At 39.5% G+C, this 17,162-nt stretch overlaps 1 protein-coding gene across 2 annotated transcripts in view; it reads right to left on the reverse strand.

Annotated features, from left to right (window-relative positions):
- The window catches only part of LOC129378703 (inactive dipeptidyl peptidase 10-like), a 45,804-nt gene that overhangs the window by 13,285 nt on the left and 15,357 nt on the right, over positions 1-17,162 (reverse strand). For both annotated transcript variants that reach the window (XM_055059152.1, XM_055059151.1), the window contains 8 exons: positions 14,686-14,800; positions 14,490-14,585; positions 8,001-8,095; positions 6,021-6,095; positions 1,805-1,857; positions 1,642-1,723; positions 1,165-1,285; positions 143-297 (listed from right to left, as the gene is read on the reverse strand). In XM_055059152.1, coding sequence (XP_054915127.1) covers positions 143-297; positions 1,165-1,285; positions 1,642-1,723; positions 1,805-1,857; positions 6,021-6,095; positions 8,001-8,095; positions 14,490-14,585; positions 14,686-14,800 — 792 coding nt within the window. The remainder of the gene's footprint in view (positions 1-142; positions 298-1,164; positions 1,286-1,641; positions 1,724-1,804; positions 1,858-6,020; positions 6,096-8,000; positions 8,096-14,489; positions 14,586-14,685; positions 14,801-17,162) is intronic.

Here is a 17,162-nt window from a genome sequence, read left to right on the forward strand (position 1 = left end):
TTTCTTCACAAATTTATCAAGAAACAAGAAAAGGTCATTTAATTTGAAAATTCCACAAAAATGAGCATTTATGTATTTATTCATTTTCTTTCTAAATAAATAAATACTCTCTTCAGTTGCCTAAGATTTTACCAACCCTTACCATTGGGTAGGGGTACTGGATGCCTCGGGGATAAGCGCTGCCAGTGAACTGCGGCAGAGCCATGTTGGGCACCAGGCTGTTGTCGATCCTCAGGAAGGCCAGCCGCTCTCCGTCAGGCGACCACCAGTGAGCCAGGTGTGAGTGGAGGATCTCCTCTGACAGAACAAAACTCATTTAAAATCCCCCTTGGTCGTTAATTGTCTGGTTAATTATGCAAGCTGCCCCTGCGAGGAGGCTCCAGATCAGTCGAGAAGAACAACCGACCGATTATATTTTGCTCAGAGAAACATAAAAGCTGAATCGCCAAATGTCCTTCGTCTATTTTTTGCGCCGCTGCTTGTCGCAATCTTTCCCAGACGCTTCAAGAATTGCAGAGGCTTGCTAGTTTTTCATAATTAATCTCTTTAGTTTGTCTCATCTGCTCTCCAGCAGTCTGAGCGGCAAAACCAAAGCTTTGGAAAACTGGATTTTTTCACACTAAACTGTATCCACCAATTGTGACTGCGACAAATTTCTCTCTTAAAGGGTCAATATTATGTAACGTAGATTGGGTTTTTTTCAGCTTTACATTAAGTTGTGTTATTTACTCATCAAAACACATCTGCCTTGATTTTTATTAGTTCTTTTTTTTTCATGAATGTTTGAGAAATACTTGAATCTCCCGTGGCAACCACTCGGTTGTGCAAAACGCCTTTGAGGACGAAGCTCCTCCTCTGAGCTGCAGTGTCTAAAGTTTTGAGCTTTCGCCTCACGGACTCTCCAACTCGGCTCCTCCAGACTAGCCAGGAGCAATTAGCAAACACCAGGTGGAACTGGGCATCTGCTGAGCTCATTATGCAAACTGCTTTTTTTTTTTTTTTAAAGAGACAGAGGCCCAATTTCAAGGCATTAAATTACAAAATAAGTCAAACAATATTTGAGATATGTATCATTTTTTTCTCATGAAGTTGACATAGTTACTTGATTGTGCTATAAAATGTCATTAAGTGGCCTGACAATTAATCTGATCTAAATAAACCCACCTTCATACAGCCAGTCAGCTATCCCGTTGAAAACGACGCCCTCCATCCCAGAGGAGGTGATTCTCAGAGAGCTGCTCTTCACGTCTGACTGATAGTAGATGTTGTTCTCAAATATGTAGATCTGAGGAAGAAGACTGGACTTTATCTTTACTGCTTCAAGAAGGCGTTTGTCCACTTTGGTAGGATTTTTATGGACCACTAATGCCGCTGGTTTGGCTTTGTGCTCTCAGTAATATCTGGAAACCCTAAAACAGTTAATTTCACTGTTTACAAGATGTATAAGAAAACAACTTTTTTTTTTTGCCCACCTAATTCCTCTCAATAAACTCGCTGAGCAGGACAAAATGTAGACGTGAACACAATCGCACTCAGACAGAGAAGGCAAACATGCAATATATTGCTCATATACGTCGAAGCGGCTCCCTCTGAAGAGACGAAGAATTCAGAGCAATAACTCAAGCGAGGGAAACGTCTTACCAGCTGCCGTCCCTGCCGTCCCCAGGCCGCATGCTGGAGAACGGAGTTTTGAACCTCAGGTGGGTTCAGCTCCCATACCTCCCTGATGAGACACAACAACATCAACAACCGCCATCTGTTTCCGCACGCAAGCAGCGACAGAGGAGCCAGAGCTGTTCCCTACCTCGTGTTGATGTTGTACACAATGTAGGACGCCGTGTACGAATGTCTGTACACCTGCAACGACAGCGGAGACGATCACCAAAAGCAAACACTGATAAATCGTCGAGGCTTTTTGATATTAGCCGCTCTGAGTAAATGAAACGGCAAAACCTGAGACGTCCAGGGAAGTAATAAAGTGTATGACAGCGAAAACGCTGCATTCAAATCTTATATTTTAAACTGAATCCACTGAAAGTAAAATCTTTTAAACCTACAAATACTGTACATTATGTAAATGAATTAGTTTGTTTGCCATATACAAGTAATTTTATGCCTATTTAAAAAATATTGTTGAGCAAATCGTCTTCTTGTAGAAATGTAAATAAATGCGTAACCTGTGGCAGGTTTTTCATGAACATTCATAGAGATTAAGAAGCCCGAAGGAGTAGAATATTACATTTATACTCCAGGTAAAATGGAAGTTAACTTATCAGAACTTCAGAGAAACTTTAGCTAAATAAAAAAAGCTGTAGTCCTAAAACTGCATTTTTTCCCCCTAAATGGGAGCGTTGGTACCAACTGTCCCTCTGGTAATCACAACAAAACAATTTAAACATAGATGTAGCTGACATAGGTACATAGATGTAGCTAACATAGATACATAGATGTAGCTAACATAGGTACATAGATGTAGCTAACATAGATACATAGATGTAGCTAACATAGATACATAGATGTAGCTAACATAGATACATAGATGTAGCTAACATAGATACATAGATGTAGCCAACATAGATACATAGATGTAGCTGACATAGATTCATAGATGTAGCCAACATAGATACATAGATCTAGCAACACAGATGTACCTGACATAGATACATAGATCTAGCAACATAGATACATAGATGTAGCCAACACAGATACATAGATGTAGCTAACTTAGATACATAGATCTAGCTAACATAGAAACATAGATCTAGCTAACATAGAAACATAGATGTAGCTAACATAGATACATAGATGTAGCTAAAATAGATACATAGATGTAGCAACACAGATACATAGATGTAGCCAACACAGATACATAGATGTAGCTGACATAGATACATAGATGTAGCTAACATAGATACATAGATGTAGCTAACTTAGATACATAGATCTAGCTAACATAGAAACATAGATGTAGCTAACATAGAAACATAGATGTAGCTAACATAGATACATAGATGTAGCTAAAATGATACATAGATGTAGCAACACAGATACATAGATGTAGCCAACACAGATACATAGATGTAGCTGACATAGGTACATAGATGTAGCTAACATAGATACATAGATGTAGCTAAAATAGATACATAGATGTAGCCAACATAGATACATAGATGTAGCTGACATAGATTCATAGATGTAGCCAACATAGATACATAGATTTAGCTAACATAGGTACATAGATGTAGGCAACACAGATACATAGATGTAGCTAACATAGATACATAGATGTAGCTAACATAGATACATAGATGTAGCTAACATAGATACATAGATGTAGCTAACATAGATACATAGATGTAGCTGACATAGATAGATAGATGTAGCTGACATAGATACATAGATGTAGCTAACATAGATACATAGATGTAGCTAACATAGATACATAGATGTAGCTGACATAGATACATAGATGTAGCTGACATAGATAGATAGATGTAGCTAACATAGATACATAGATGTAGCTAACATAGATACATAGATCTAGCTGACATAGATACATAGATGTAACTGACATAGATACATAGATGTAGCTAACATAGATACATAGATGTAGCTAACATAGATACATAGATGTAGCTAACATAGATACATAGATGTAGCTAACATAGATACATAGATGTAGCTAACATAGATACATAGATGTAGCTAACATAGATACATAGATGTAGCTAACATAGATACATAGATGTAGCTGACATAGATACATAGATGTAGCTGACATAGATACATAGATGTAGCTAACATAGATACATAGATGTAGCTAACATAGATACATAGATGTAGCTAACATAGATACATAGATGTAGCTAACATAGATACATAGATGTAGCTAACATAGATACAGATGTAGCTAACATAGATACATAGATGTAGCTGACATAGATACATAGATGTAGCTGACATAGATAGATAGATGTAGCTGACATAGATACATAGATGTAGCTAACATAGATACATAGATGTAGCTAACATAGATACATAGATGTAGCTAACATAGATACATAGATGTAGCTGACATAGATACATAGCTGTAGCTAACATAGGTACATAGATGTAGCTGACATAGATACATAGATGTAGCTAACATAGATACATAGATGTAGCTAACATAGATACATAGATGTAGCTGACATAGATACATAGATGTAGCTAACATAGGTACATAGATGTAGCTAACATAGATACATAGATGTAGCTAAAATAGATACATAGATGTAGCTAACATAGATACATAGATGTAGCTAACATAGATACATAGATGTAGCTAACATAGATACATAGATGTAGCTAACATAGATACATAGATGTTGCTGACATAGATACATAGATGTAGCTAACATAGATACATAGATGTTGCTGACATAGATACATAGATGTAGCTAACATAGATGCATAGATGTGGCTGACATAGATACATAGATGTAGCTGACATAGATACATAGATGTAGCTAACATAGATACATAGATGTAGCTAACATAGATGCATAGATGTTGCTGACATAGATACATAGATGTAGCTAACATAGATACATAGATGTAGCTAACATAGATACATAGATGTTGCTGACATAGATACATAGATGTAGCTAAAATAGATACATAGATGTAGCTAACACTGGAATCACAAAACATCACTGGTCAAAGTTTTAAAATCCGGTAACATTTCTCCAATCCAGAAGAAATTTCCTGACCCTTGCAAGCCATCGCTTCTGCACAGATAAGCTCAAAAGCCCCCTCTCCATAACTCCTCAATAAGGTGAGCATCTAGTTTGCGACATGCACTGTTACAGTAGGCAGGTCAGATTTAGTTTCCTCCGGTGCACTCTGGCTATAAAGTTGAAAATGTGTTCGAGTCTGCACCAAATGTCAACATGACGGATGCCTTTCAGCTGTTTTCAATCAGACTTTTAAAATACCGGTGAAACACAGAAAATATTTGGGGAATTGGGGAGTTGTCCAACAATATAGTACCCACCATGGCCAGAGGCATTAATTCTTGAAAGCTTGTCCTTGTGGCTGAATAAAAATAATTCTGCAAAGAGTGGGCCGACATTCCAACATAGCAACGTAAAAGAGGGAAAAGCAGTTGTTACTGCCGGAGCCTGCACGAGCGTTAATAACATTTCTGATTAGGGCCACAGTCGGTTCGGATAGTTGGAAATCGTCCTTTAGGAAAGAGCATTTTGTATTTCAGAAGGAACTGAAAGCTTCAGAAAGAGGCGATTGTCTGTTGCTAGAGCAACAAATGAAAATGGAATTTAATTAATTAAGGTGAATTTTAAGGTGCTCTCTTCCTTTCAAATGACAGACTGACAAGCTAAGAAATTATACTGGCAAAGCAATCACTGGAGAGCATGATGTAGAACATACACCCTTTGCTCTATCTGCTGCAGCCACATTTCCAGATAATTGATGGAAAACCTTCACTGTGGGGAGAAAGGAAAGACCGCCTGCAAGTTGACTGATGGCACAAATATTACTGGGCACCCGGTGTTTAAGCCCCACCAGAAATTATGCAAAACAAATCAGCACCTGCTCGGTGCAGGTGGTACAATTTGTTCTCAAAGGGAACTGCAAAAACTCATGAGAGGAGCAACGGATTTATTCAGCCCTCAAAAATCCAAACTATCAGAGCAACCCTTCGCCAAAGCAGAGAAGTCACTTGTCGGAGAAGAGAATAGAGACATCACAGGCGGGTGCCGTGTGTGTGTGCGCGCGCGGGCGTGTGTGTGTTTGCAAATGAGTGATGGCAGCACTGGGTATTTCACGGGAGCACAATGGAAATCTGGCAGGATGTAAAACAAAAGGTGAAAGGAATGGCTGATGACACCCAGGATGATTTGCAATCAAAGCTGGTGTGATTATAATAATAATTTAAAAAAAAAAGAAAAAAAACTAATCACCAGCTGTTATGCATGGAACCTTTTATTTACAGAAATCAGCTCTAATTTGAAGCTCACCTGTTTGACGTCGTATGCGAAGAGTGCAAACTTCAGATCTGGAGAGAGTGAATATTTTGCCACCTTGAAAGACACCTAGAGGTAAAGAGGCGACCGTTAAAACGGGGTTTAAACGGGACGAATTATGTCAGACGCACAAGAAAAGATTTCACTGCAGCGAAACGCTCAAAATTATTCATCAAACTTCAAAGGCTTGGAGCTCATCATTAAAGATGAATAGTCTAAATAGCAGTGAAAACCAGCAAAAAAAATAAAAAAATAGATTCACTAAAGTTATACAATGGGGTTGACTATTGGGAAAGGTTGAAATATTAGCTTTTAGTCATGCCATTCTTTTAACAAAATCTAAATAGAATCAGGCACGATTTTCAAAATTGGCAATTCACACCCTTTTCTTATGTTTGGAGAGATGTCCATCTCATTTCCCGACAGCAATGAAAAAGGAAAATAAGATGGTAGACGAGGACGGAAGAGTTGAACAAAGGCAGGTAGGATGACGGATGAAAGGACTTTAGGGAACAAAAGGAGCCAACCAAATAGAGGCACAAAGAGGAGGGAAGAAAATGAGGGTGGAAGTAAAGCACAGACATGGAAAAGACAGGAAGAACAGAAGTGAACGCATCAGCAAGAAAAAAAACAGGGAAGGAATGGTAGATGGGAAATAAGGAAAAATGATGGAAGGAAATCACCAGAAAAGAGAGAAGTATTGGCAGAAAGTAGAGATGAAAGATGTTATTTGAGAAAGGGATTGACAGTAAAGTCTACAAATACTACTTTATCTCATCTTCATATACTTTTAGATGGAAAATGTTAAAAAAAAAAAATTAAAAAAACTTTTCTTTCCAGGGCAGGGGGAGTGTTTGTGTCCAGAACAGGAACCAAACATGGAAAAGCAGCATGCAGCTTCTACGCACCGCAAATCTGGAACAAACTTCTCCCGGGAAACTGCAAAGCAGCCGAAACACTGATTTTCTTTAAATCGATGCTAAAAACCGCTTACCTGCTTTTGAATCATAAGAAACAAAATATTGTCCGCCACTTTTGATGTGTGTTGATAATTTTTTAACAATGGCACTCAATGCCATCGTACCGATAGCAATGGATTGATATGCTGTCGATTGTATTTTTTCTTGTTTTGGTCAGCAATGTTTTTGTTGTTTGATCAACAATTCATAACGTTATATCCCGGTGGTGACAAATAGATCTGTTCCTAATGACAGGATACATATTTATGATGCGTAGAGAGATCCTGATGCGTTTCGGAGGTTTAGTTCTTAGTTTACATAAATCAAGCGGGAAAAGTTCCGACACATTTCCATCTGTTGCGTCACTTTCGGAAACAAAACGTCATCTTTTCTCCAAAAGTCCCACAGCTTTGAGGAAACGGGAGCAACACTGGCGCCAGCGTTCACCTCCCGTCTGGAGAGGCTTTGAAGCTCTCCAGTGACTCTCAGTGAAACGTGGGTGAGACGATGACAAAAAAAAAATTGGACGATTTGTTTCAGCGCACAAGGATTATGGAACAGCAGCAGAATTAAGACGACGCCAGCAGAAAACGGCTAAATTTAACAGGAAACGTCAATTATTCACTGAGCTGCAACTCAGGATGTGAATGTATGTTCCTGAAGGTAACGCAGCAGCAACTATAGTGGAATATCTGGCAAAGTTTGAGGCAAGATTGTTGGATTGTTAAAGGTTTTCTTGGTTTCACTCTGCTAAATAAATCTCATTTTAAAGCCATACTATTAGTAGAACTGATAATATACTTAAATCAATATCTTCCATCCTCCCTTTGTGTTTTTTTTGCCATTATGTTGCTCCAAGATTGAATGGAAGTTCTCAGCCTGCATAGAATCAACTGTTCGGTAGATAAAACGCAAAATATTATTGATCCCAGCTGAAGTTTGCGCACGACAGCGGCTGAAGAGCAACTTTTTTAGTCGCGGAAATGTGAAGACGACAGTAATGAGAATAACGTACAAACGTGGCGTTCTTCAAGATGGCCTCCGTCTCATTCAGGGCAAAGTTGAACCTGATGACATCACCGTCCCTGTTTCTGTACACCACCTCCGAATCTGCGAGCAAAAGCAGAAAAAAAATATATCAGTTAAAAAAATATAAAAGGAAAATTGAAAATCAGCACAACTTTGTGCTTTAAAACGTCACCTAGACTTATAGACTCAAAAGACAGAAGTGATATACTTCAAATTGTTGTACCGAACAACCCTTCAGATTGCAACAATTGCTTCTTGCATTTAATTGCTAAGGTCTTTCCATTTTGGCATTGTTGATACTCACACAAAACTTTCTGATTTTCCAATACTTACATCATACGTCCTCACTGAGGCGCAGTGCTGTTAGTTTTCCTCTTAAGAAGGGTTTGTTGTGGATCTCTGTATGTTTTTGACGTTTCTTGTCGAATTTGTTTTGAACATTCTGAGGCGCATGTACCTTTTCGTCCTGGCATTGCTTTGAGAAAAATTTGATTGCAATCTAGGTTTTGTTTTTTTCGTGAGTGTTTTTTCACAATTCACTGTTTCAAGATCCTTAAACGTTTTGTTGCGTCTGACTAACCAATGAGTGCTTCCGATAAATTACATCAAAAGTGCAAAATACTCACCTTAATTTTATGAACAATTTGCAACAGTACGAATTTAATAATGAAAATCAACTAGATTAATTCAAAACAGGAGTAACAGGAGTTATTCAATACAAAAAGTCCATCAGAGCTTTTTATGTTTTTTTACATTCTGCTTTGACTGGCCTCTCTATCCATTATAGGTTCAAACAGCAACACACACACACAGTGTCCTGGATCTGTCTCATTGCGGTCCGGTCTGGTCTGGTCCTGGCTGCAGCCAGCAGCGAGAGGCTAATGATATGCAGGGAATAAGGAACAGCTGATTCATACAGCTGCATAGGTCATGTTCATGTCTTTTTAAGAGAGAAAAGAAACAGCAGATGTGTGTTGTTTTTTTTTAACAACTCGTGATTAATTTACACAAGAGCTGAAAGTGTAAAGTCTCTGAGTTTTTCATCGCAGTTTCATTGACTCCCAATAATGTATGTCTTCATTAGATCAATAAAAAGTCTTTACAATTAAAAAAAAAAAATTATAAAAATGCCCACGTTATCGCCTGTGCATTTAAATACACAGGGGCATTTTAAGGTAGCTTTACATCGTTTGTACAAATGTCTTTTAGTGCCCGAAATCCCAGCCTGCATTCTTCCTGTCATATTTGACGCTCCAACGTTTAATACACACCGAAACGGGGATTAGTTTTAAACTCCCTGAGTCATTTTCTGTCATTCTAATCCAGAAGCAGCCGCAGCGAGGCCTTTCTTCGCCTCGCCTCCTTTTGGAATCTCGGCTCTCATTTCGGAGTGAATTTGCAGCTGATTGCGGCTGAGGGAAATCGCTCTCCTGCCACGCGACGGGTTCAGGCTGGGCGTGTGCACTAATGCAGTTGGAAAAAGAACTTCGAATTGTGGATCCACATTTCTCGGTAAGCCGACTGGCGGCGAGGGTTATGTGAAGGGCGCCTCAAATTGCTAGCTTTGCGCCGTTTTTATAAAATCCTAAGTGGAGCATTTTCTCTTGTAAATCAAGGAAGCGTTGTGTTTGCATTCAACTTTGTTGCCCCATTGATGAGCCTACTGAGTTGTGTTGACAGATCCATTATCTTTGATAATTGAGCTTTTTCGGCAGATCCTTTCAGACAGCCTGTTTCAGCTCCAAAACTGGAACAGGAATTAAGCCAGGCTTAACACGAGAAGGTGTTTTGTCCCTGCTGACATTTGTCATACTAAAATTAGTCAGATTCCCAAAAACAATAATAGTATCAGAGAGGTTCTCTGGCATAATCGCCTGTTTAGGATCTTGCAATAATATCTCAGGATGTGACTTTTTATAAACAACGATTATTTTTACATATTTGTGAAAACTGTCCCCATGTTGTGACAGTATAACATGAAATGATAAAAAAAATAATCATTTAAATCCTCCACCTCCTCGTTGTAGTCCTACAGCCATCTGCAGAAATGCGCTGCTTGGTCAGAAACAACCAATCAGAGAAAGGAAGAGGGTCTTGGTGCTGCCAATCAGGCTCGTGAAAGCTCTGGTCAAACTAATGGCGGAGAAAAAAGTTACCATTACAGGAAAACTGTTTACCCATCACCATCGGTGGCCGTGCTAACTAGCTAACAGTGTGTCAGCGAAAGATCCCACAATCCCCTGCTGCATCATGGTCAACCTCTGACACGCCCCAAAACAAAACACGTTGGCTGTTGTTGGCTTTTCAATTTAGCAATGGTTACCTACTGAGAGCTCGCCTCAAAATATCTGCATAAAATTGCGCAAAATTGATAATAGTATTGTATCTGAAAAAAATGTCTACATCATTAAGTACTTTAAAGTGATACGTTCAGCGAGAGTGATGGCTTCAGGTCGAGAAAACTCAGCTCAGGCCGTTTGGTAAATATATGATTCACTATTGATGCGTTTGCTGAGGTTTTTCTAGTGGATTTCCTGGTTCTCTCGAATTTCTTTTTCCAACTGCGTGTGGATTTTCCCCCCTTGTTCTCGGCTAAATCCCATGTAATCTATTCAGAACAAACAATGTAAACTTCATGAATAAATCACTCAGACACAATCCCGGGGTTAGTCTGAAAACACACAGCGATTGTCCCGTTCCCGTGGAAACGCCAGCTCACCGTAGCATCCATAAAGCTGATGAACAGGGAAACAAAGCGTTTGTTTTCAACTCTGCTTTAGTTTGATCTGCCCAAGAGGTGTTGAATCAGATTCCGACGCAGACGGAGAAGAGGGTTTTTCATTCTGGCCTTCACAGTGCGCTGTATTTATTCGGTCGTTTCCAAATTGTTCTGTTTTGAACTTCATCACCGAGCCAGTAGAGTCTGTGATGACGCTGCTGCTGCGTTTTCGGGTTGAATTCCTGCCAATATCGACTCCTGGGAAGCCTGGCGGCTGCTTCCCGCTTGTGAATAAATCCTTTCCTCCGTTTGTTTTTTTGAACTTTCAAAACCTTCCCTGGTGGTTCAGCTACAACAGTTGCTTTTTTACGCTCATTGCTTTTGTGTTTGGTAACCGTAGTCCTGGTACCAAACAGCCGAAACTCCCACTTTGATGAATTTAATAAAGGACGGTTGTTAAATCCAATAATATATTTGGCAACTGCCCCTTACTGATAATTAATATGAATAAAAATGCTATACAATATCAACACTACATGTAATATGATGCTGATGACAACATTTATGTGTTGTATCGCCTCAAAAGATTCGCTGCAAACAAAATCTTAGTTTCGCTCCTGACGCAAAATATTAATTCTAATAATGTGCAACTCTTTAAAATTCGTAATCTTTTTATTAAGACTGAACTCCGCAAGCTTCAGTCTCCCAGCTTGACTCTTTTTCCATGATTACGTTTTCAAAGCCCGGCTTGGGCGCTTCCACGCCGGAGATGCTTCGCGCTTGGTTTCCTGCAATTTATGAGCAGCCATTTGAAGAAATCATTTCATACGCGTCCCCCCAGTACTGTTAAATGTTTGCGCGGCCACCGCTGAGACCCAACTCTGATGGCGAAAATAAGTCTGAGGTTGTCAAGAAATGCAATTTCCACCGGAGGCCTGCTCGGAATTAGAGCTGCAGTGAAGCCGGAGCCGCGTCGTCTGCACCGCCTCTCGGCTTTCATCGCACCTGATGGAAACGACTTTTACAGCACACAGTGCGTCAGGCTGCAATTCCCCCCATTTCATCATCAATCTCAATAAAGCAGCTAATGGGACAGCTGACCCTGTGGGGCTGAAAACAAATCATCACAGCGGCGCAAACGGGCTTCCTGCGGTTTGGACCAGCTCAAAAAAAAATAAAAAATTCATTCATGTTAATGTTATTTCAGATGAAATAAGAACGCATGTCTGAAGTCTAGGAAAAAAAATCTTTTTGTGTCATAATTGGTGACATATGGTGATTTAGTTTTCTTACTTAAACAAGTGAACTCCTTGATGGACTGGTCCGCATGCAAACCGCTAAACATCTAGCTTCAAAAGAAGCTAGATGTTTGGATTCTGCACAAACATTATCATTATGATTACAGAGGTCAAAGGAAGCCAAATTTGTAGATGTGGAAAGCTTGTACAAATTTTTCTACCACACGTTTTCCTTCCACTTAACTTTCCACCAGTATATTTTGTTTGAGACTGTTGTCAAGAGTCTTTCAATTATTATTATTATTATTGTAACATAAATATTTTCAAGAAATTAGTTTTTTTCATATTTTCTATCAAGTTTTTCTTCCACTCAACTTTCCATCAATATGCTTGGATACTGCACACCGTGCACAGCCAGCTGTTTTTAATCAATGATTCGTCTCTGCAATAGAACATTTCTGGATGAAGCGTTCTATTTTTATTTGTCTGATGCAATATTTAGTATTTTGCTTTTATCTGTCAAGATGTCAACATAATGATCTTAAATGTACACCTGATGTATAAAGGAAAGAGGGACGCAGTGATTTTCTACTAATTGTCAACACGACCACAGCTCGATAACAAGGTCCAAGGTTAGCAGGTCAGGAAAACGTTTTCAGGAAGTAGCCCAGTTATGCTAGCTTGACTTTGACAATCTTAACATGCAGATGTGCTGTGGAATTCGGTGTGTTTTGGTTCAGTTGACAAATATAGCATTTTATTAGCATGAGAAATGTTGACATATTTTTGTGTGTGTTGAATCCTGATACACTAGTGGAGCTGGTGTCAGTCGGCGGCCATGGCAACGTATCTGTGCGTCGGGTAGCTGATGCAGAGCGATGAGAAAACGATGAATGCGAGTGTTTTTAAGTTGTTTTATGTGTTATTTTTGCCTTTGCTGTGGTGCACTGCACCAAATTAATAATACCTACATCTCCAGTTCTGCTGCAGTAGTTTATTTTTTAAATATTTTTTATTAAGGGGCGCTGCAAGTTTAAAAAGAGTAAGTCTTCTTGCCCTTCAGCGTTGTGTGCATGCGTGAAATTTCTGGATGTAAACAATAACAAATTCCATATAAGCAGACTTGTCCAACTTGTTTTGTAAAGTGCCTTCACATGAGTTATTTTCTTTGCAAATTGGTACCGTGTCATCATAAACTGAACTGAACAAAGTGAACTAAAAGTGCCACATGAAATCACAATTTAAAATGCAAATCGCGGGACAGTTTGAAATCAACAACAGAGTCGGCAACAGAGAAAATGTTGAAAAACAGCAGCGAGAGCTTCAGAAACCCCACAACGAGCAGAGAGATGATGAAAATCTAACATCCCAGGCTGCAACTTGAGTTCGGTCAGTCGTGACATTAAAATGTAGTTCCACGGGAAATTAGCCCTCATAAATATATTTGCCAACACGCCAGAGTTTGTCAGAGGCTCAACCATCCAATAACAAGAAGCCACAGGCTACAGGCCGAGTCATTAGTATTATCTCCCTGTGAAAGGGAAGGACTCAGCAGGCGCTGGCTCTTTTGTTTCCCTTTGAGAGCAACAAGGCAATCTTTCCCCACTGTCCTGCGCTTTCCACCTTCCCCTCACCTTCTGTCACCTTAGCCAGACTCCACAGAGGCGCTACGGATATATTTAGCCATCAACACGTCTGAACTCGCCACAAAGACAATAATTTAGCTGTCAAGACGTCAAAGAAAAAAAAGAATCCTGCTGTCATTCTTTAAATTGTCCTCTTTCTCCAATAGTTTATTGTCCGTCTCCTCTTTTCTTAAACAGCATTTTTTTTTTTTTTTTTTGACATTAACACAATTTCCCAGTGATGTAGGAGAGCCGGTTAAACGAAACGTTGGAAATTCATACCCAATATGAGCGAGGGAAGAAGGACTTGATATAGATCAAGGTCGAAAATATGATCTTGAGGCGTTGGCAACGTGGCCTGGAGGCAAGCTGAGGCAAGGAGGGTTCATTGTGATGCAAACCAGAAACGTGTTTGCAGCATTTCTACTGATCCCTGACAGTCTGGATCCCTTTGTTCTGTGCCTCACCTGGATGCTTGAGGCGCCAAAAATGCTCCTTTGCAGATCGTCATAGAAATATTGTGCATCAACAGATTGGGTTTTTTTTATGAATGCCATTATTAACTTCCGTCTTCACCATTACCGCCTCACATTTTAACCCCTTAAGAGACAGTTTTTTTGCTATTAAAATTGTACATTTTCTGCCAATGTCTATAAAAATTTTAGACTTAGAAATAAATACTTCGATTATGTAGACATAAAATCTCCAGGGTCGTTTGGAATGAAGGAAAATATATATATATATATATTTTTTTTTTAAGAAAAAATCAACATAAACCCATGAAGGCCGAGGTCTGCATCTGGAAAAAGCGAAAAAACTAGAGGAAGGTCCATCAACCGGGGCTGAACATTTTAATTCCGATTTCCACATTTGGCTTCCAGCCTGAAACTCACCACTGATCCACCTGGCTTCCGGGTCGTGAATCTGGAACTCGGGTTTGAAGAGATCCGCCACGGTGAGCTTGGACTTGCTGCTTTCTGGAGGCTCAGCTGGGAGGAAAACAAGACGACGTGTTTCAGCTTCGCGTGAAAACACTTAACTGCTAGCCAGGCACTGTAAATAATCAGAATAAGACGAATTTGAACGTACTGGGTGTGAGGACGACTACGGACAAAGTGATGAGCGAGCAGACCACCACTATAACCAGGAGAGAGATGGCGATGCCCTTCCAGTTCCTCTGTGGGGGGCTGACATCCACAAACTCCTGCAAACCCAGTTAAAAAGACACAAAAATACAAATAAGAATCAGCAGAAAACTAACCTTTAAGTCAATGACATCAAAACCCCAACGTTCAGAAAACATCCCATCTTTCTGGCCATGAGAGTTTTCTTCGTTTCTGGTTTATTAAATCTGAAGAGCTGTTGTGCTTAAATATCACTCTGTGAATAAATCAGTTATTTTATACAATTTACAAAAAAAAAAACCTTCCAGATGGAAGACCGGGTATTGCTTTGGAGCCATTTAGCCACAAGATAAAAGCAAATGCAATCATGTCTAGACAAAAAATTGTCTACAAAAAGAGCTACTATTTTTTGTTGTTTTTTTTTTTTGTTTTAAATTATATAACCTAAGATTTTGTATGAATGCTTTCAGCTCTTATTTGAAGAAGAAGAAGAAAAAAAGCCATAGCAATCTTTCACAAGGAAGATCTAACCTGCAGTCACAACTCATGAAAGAAAAAAAAAAAAAGAAAGAAAAATTGACAAAAAGATGCAGGCTTTTGGTACAACCTCACATTCCGAAGCGGAAACTGAGCGAAGACATGAGGTCAGGCGCGTTCGGCCGGGGGCCGTAACCGGCACCTGACACACGGCCGTCTGTCTCTAAGAGACAGAGAGATGCTGAGGAAGGAAGTGAAGCTTCGCTCAAACTGGAAAAATGCATCCCAGAGGAAAATTTTCTTACGTTCGAAAAGAAAAAGAAAGGCAACAGAAAAACTTGCCTCAACAACAGCTGAAATCCAACTGCAAAGAAATGGATTTCCTGTTAACATAATCACTGCTGAACATAATTTAGGGATATTCTGTAAAAGAATTATGACCAACTATGTAGTCCTGTTGCGTAAAATCCCCCCAAAAATCTATAAAAGTATGTAGTTGTCACACGGGAAAATGTTTAGTATAAACTACAAGTCGACTCTTAGGTTTGTTTCAGGAACATCAAGAAAACTGCAGCACAGTTTTAGCAAATACAAATTCATCAAACTTGGTATTAAAGATGCAAAACGTAAAAATGCTTCCATGTTTCACCAGGAAATTGAAAATAACAATTTCTCCGTCTCGATCAACGTCAAAGTAGTGTCGCACAGCATATCCCGCACAAACGCCTGATCCCGGCACGGTGGCGGAGGGCTCATGATGTGGGATGAGTACTTTGTTGTAAATGAGTCAGCCGTGAACTGCTCTGTTTGACAATTGCAGATTCAAATGGGAACCAAAAGCGTTCTCCGTTAATGGTGATTAAAAAAAAACAAAAAACATGTAGTTGTTTTGCCTCTTCTAAGTGCGTCCCATTCCAAACGATAAATAGATCTCATCCGGTAGACTGCACACCCAGTTAAAGTAGCATCGAAATGAAAAGCAGGAAGTGAGGTTAGACCACAGCTGGCCGCCGCTCCAACCGCAGACTGCTCCAGGCCACCATTTCAGTACAAACAGCAGCTAAAGGGAGATCGGTTTTCAATTTGCTTTTTTTTTATTTGTCCATACACCTCAGGATATTTTTTTTTATTGAAGTACTATGTAGAATCTAATTGTATTCATCTGTAGAAACCCTCTGTACGAGTTTCTGCCACCTCTATTCTGCATTCAGTCACTTGATTTTCAAACCACAATTGTCATTTAAATGATCTCATTTTGTTTTTTGATGACTTCGAAGTTCAGTTCTTTACATCGATTTGTGACATTTAATTAAGACCGCACAAAAAAAAAAAAAAAAATAGAACAAAAAGTTCAAATGATTCACGAGGACATGCAACATGATACTGCGTCTCAAAAATCTTGTTGACCTCCTATCCTGTGGTGGCGCTGCAGCAAGAACCGCTGACGGAAATGACACGAAAACAACCAAAGACGACTTCCTTAACAAAATGGAAACCCAAAAAAAAAAAAAAAACGGGAGTCGCCATTTTTCTTTTCTCCATCCGTTCTCCTCTGTCAGCTTTGTGTACCGGCGTGTTGATTACTTTGAGCACTGGTGACACCAGTGCTCAAAGCCTCCAGGCACTGGTTGTGCCTGGAGGCTCTTTTATCAGTCAAGCATGAACAGAGACACTAATACTTAAAAGTCCGACCAGCCTATCAACACTCCACTATTTGAGAAGTACTAATCTAAGGGGGGAAATCTGAGTGAAAGGATGGAAATTGTGGTCTAAAGTGGTGATTCCATGACAGACATGCTCATGAATTAAGAGTGATTACAGAGTTGAGAGCAGAAGAGTCACTCTTCCCCACGCCGAGGATAATTGAGGCTCTTCTAACGTCACTTGGTGTCGCGACAATACAGCGTCCCAATAATTGTTTATTTTGCCTTTTATTTCCATCTCTGAGAGCCTAGAGTCACAATT

This window comes from Poeciliopsis prolifica, unplaced genomic scaffold, assembly GCF_027474105.1.
Source record: "Poeciliopsis prolifica strain line A6 unplaced genomic scaffold, Auburn_PproV2 SCAFFOLD053, whole genome shotgun sequence".
Classification (NCBI taxonomy): Eukaryota; Metazoa; Chordata; class Actinopteri; order Cyprinodontiformes; family Poeciliidae; genus Poeciliopsis; species Poeciliopsis prolifica.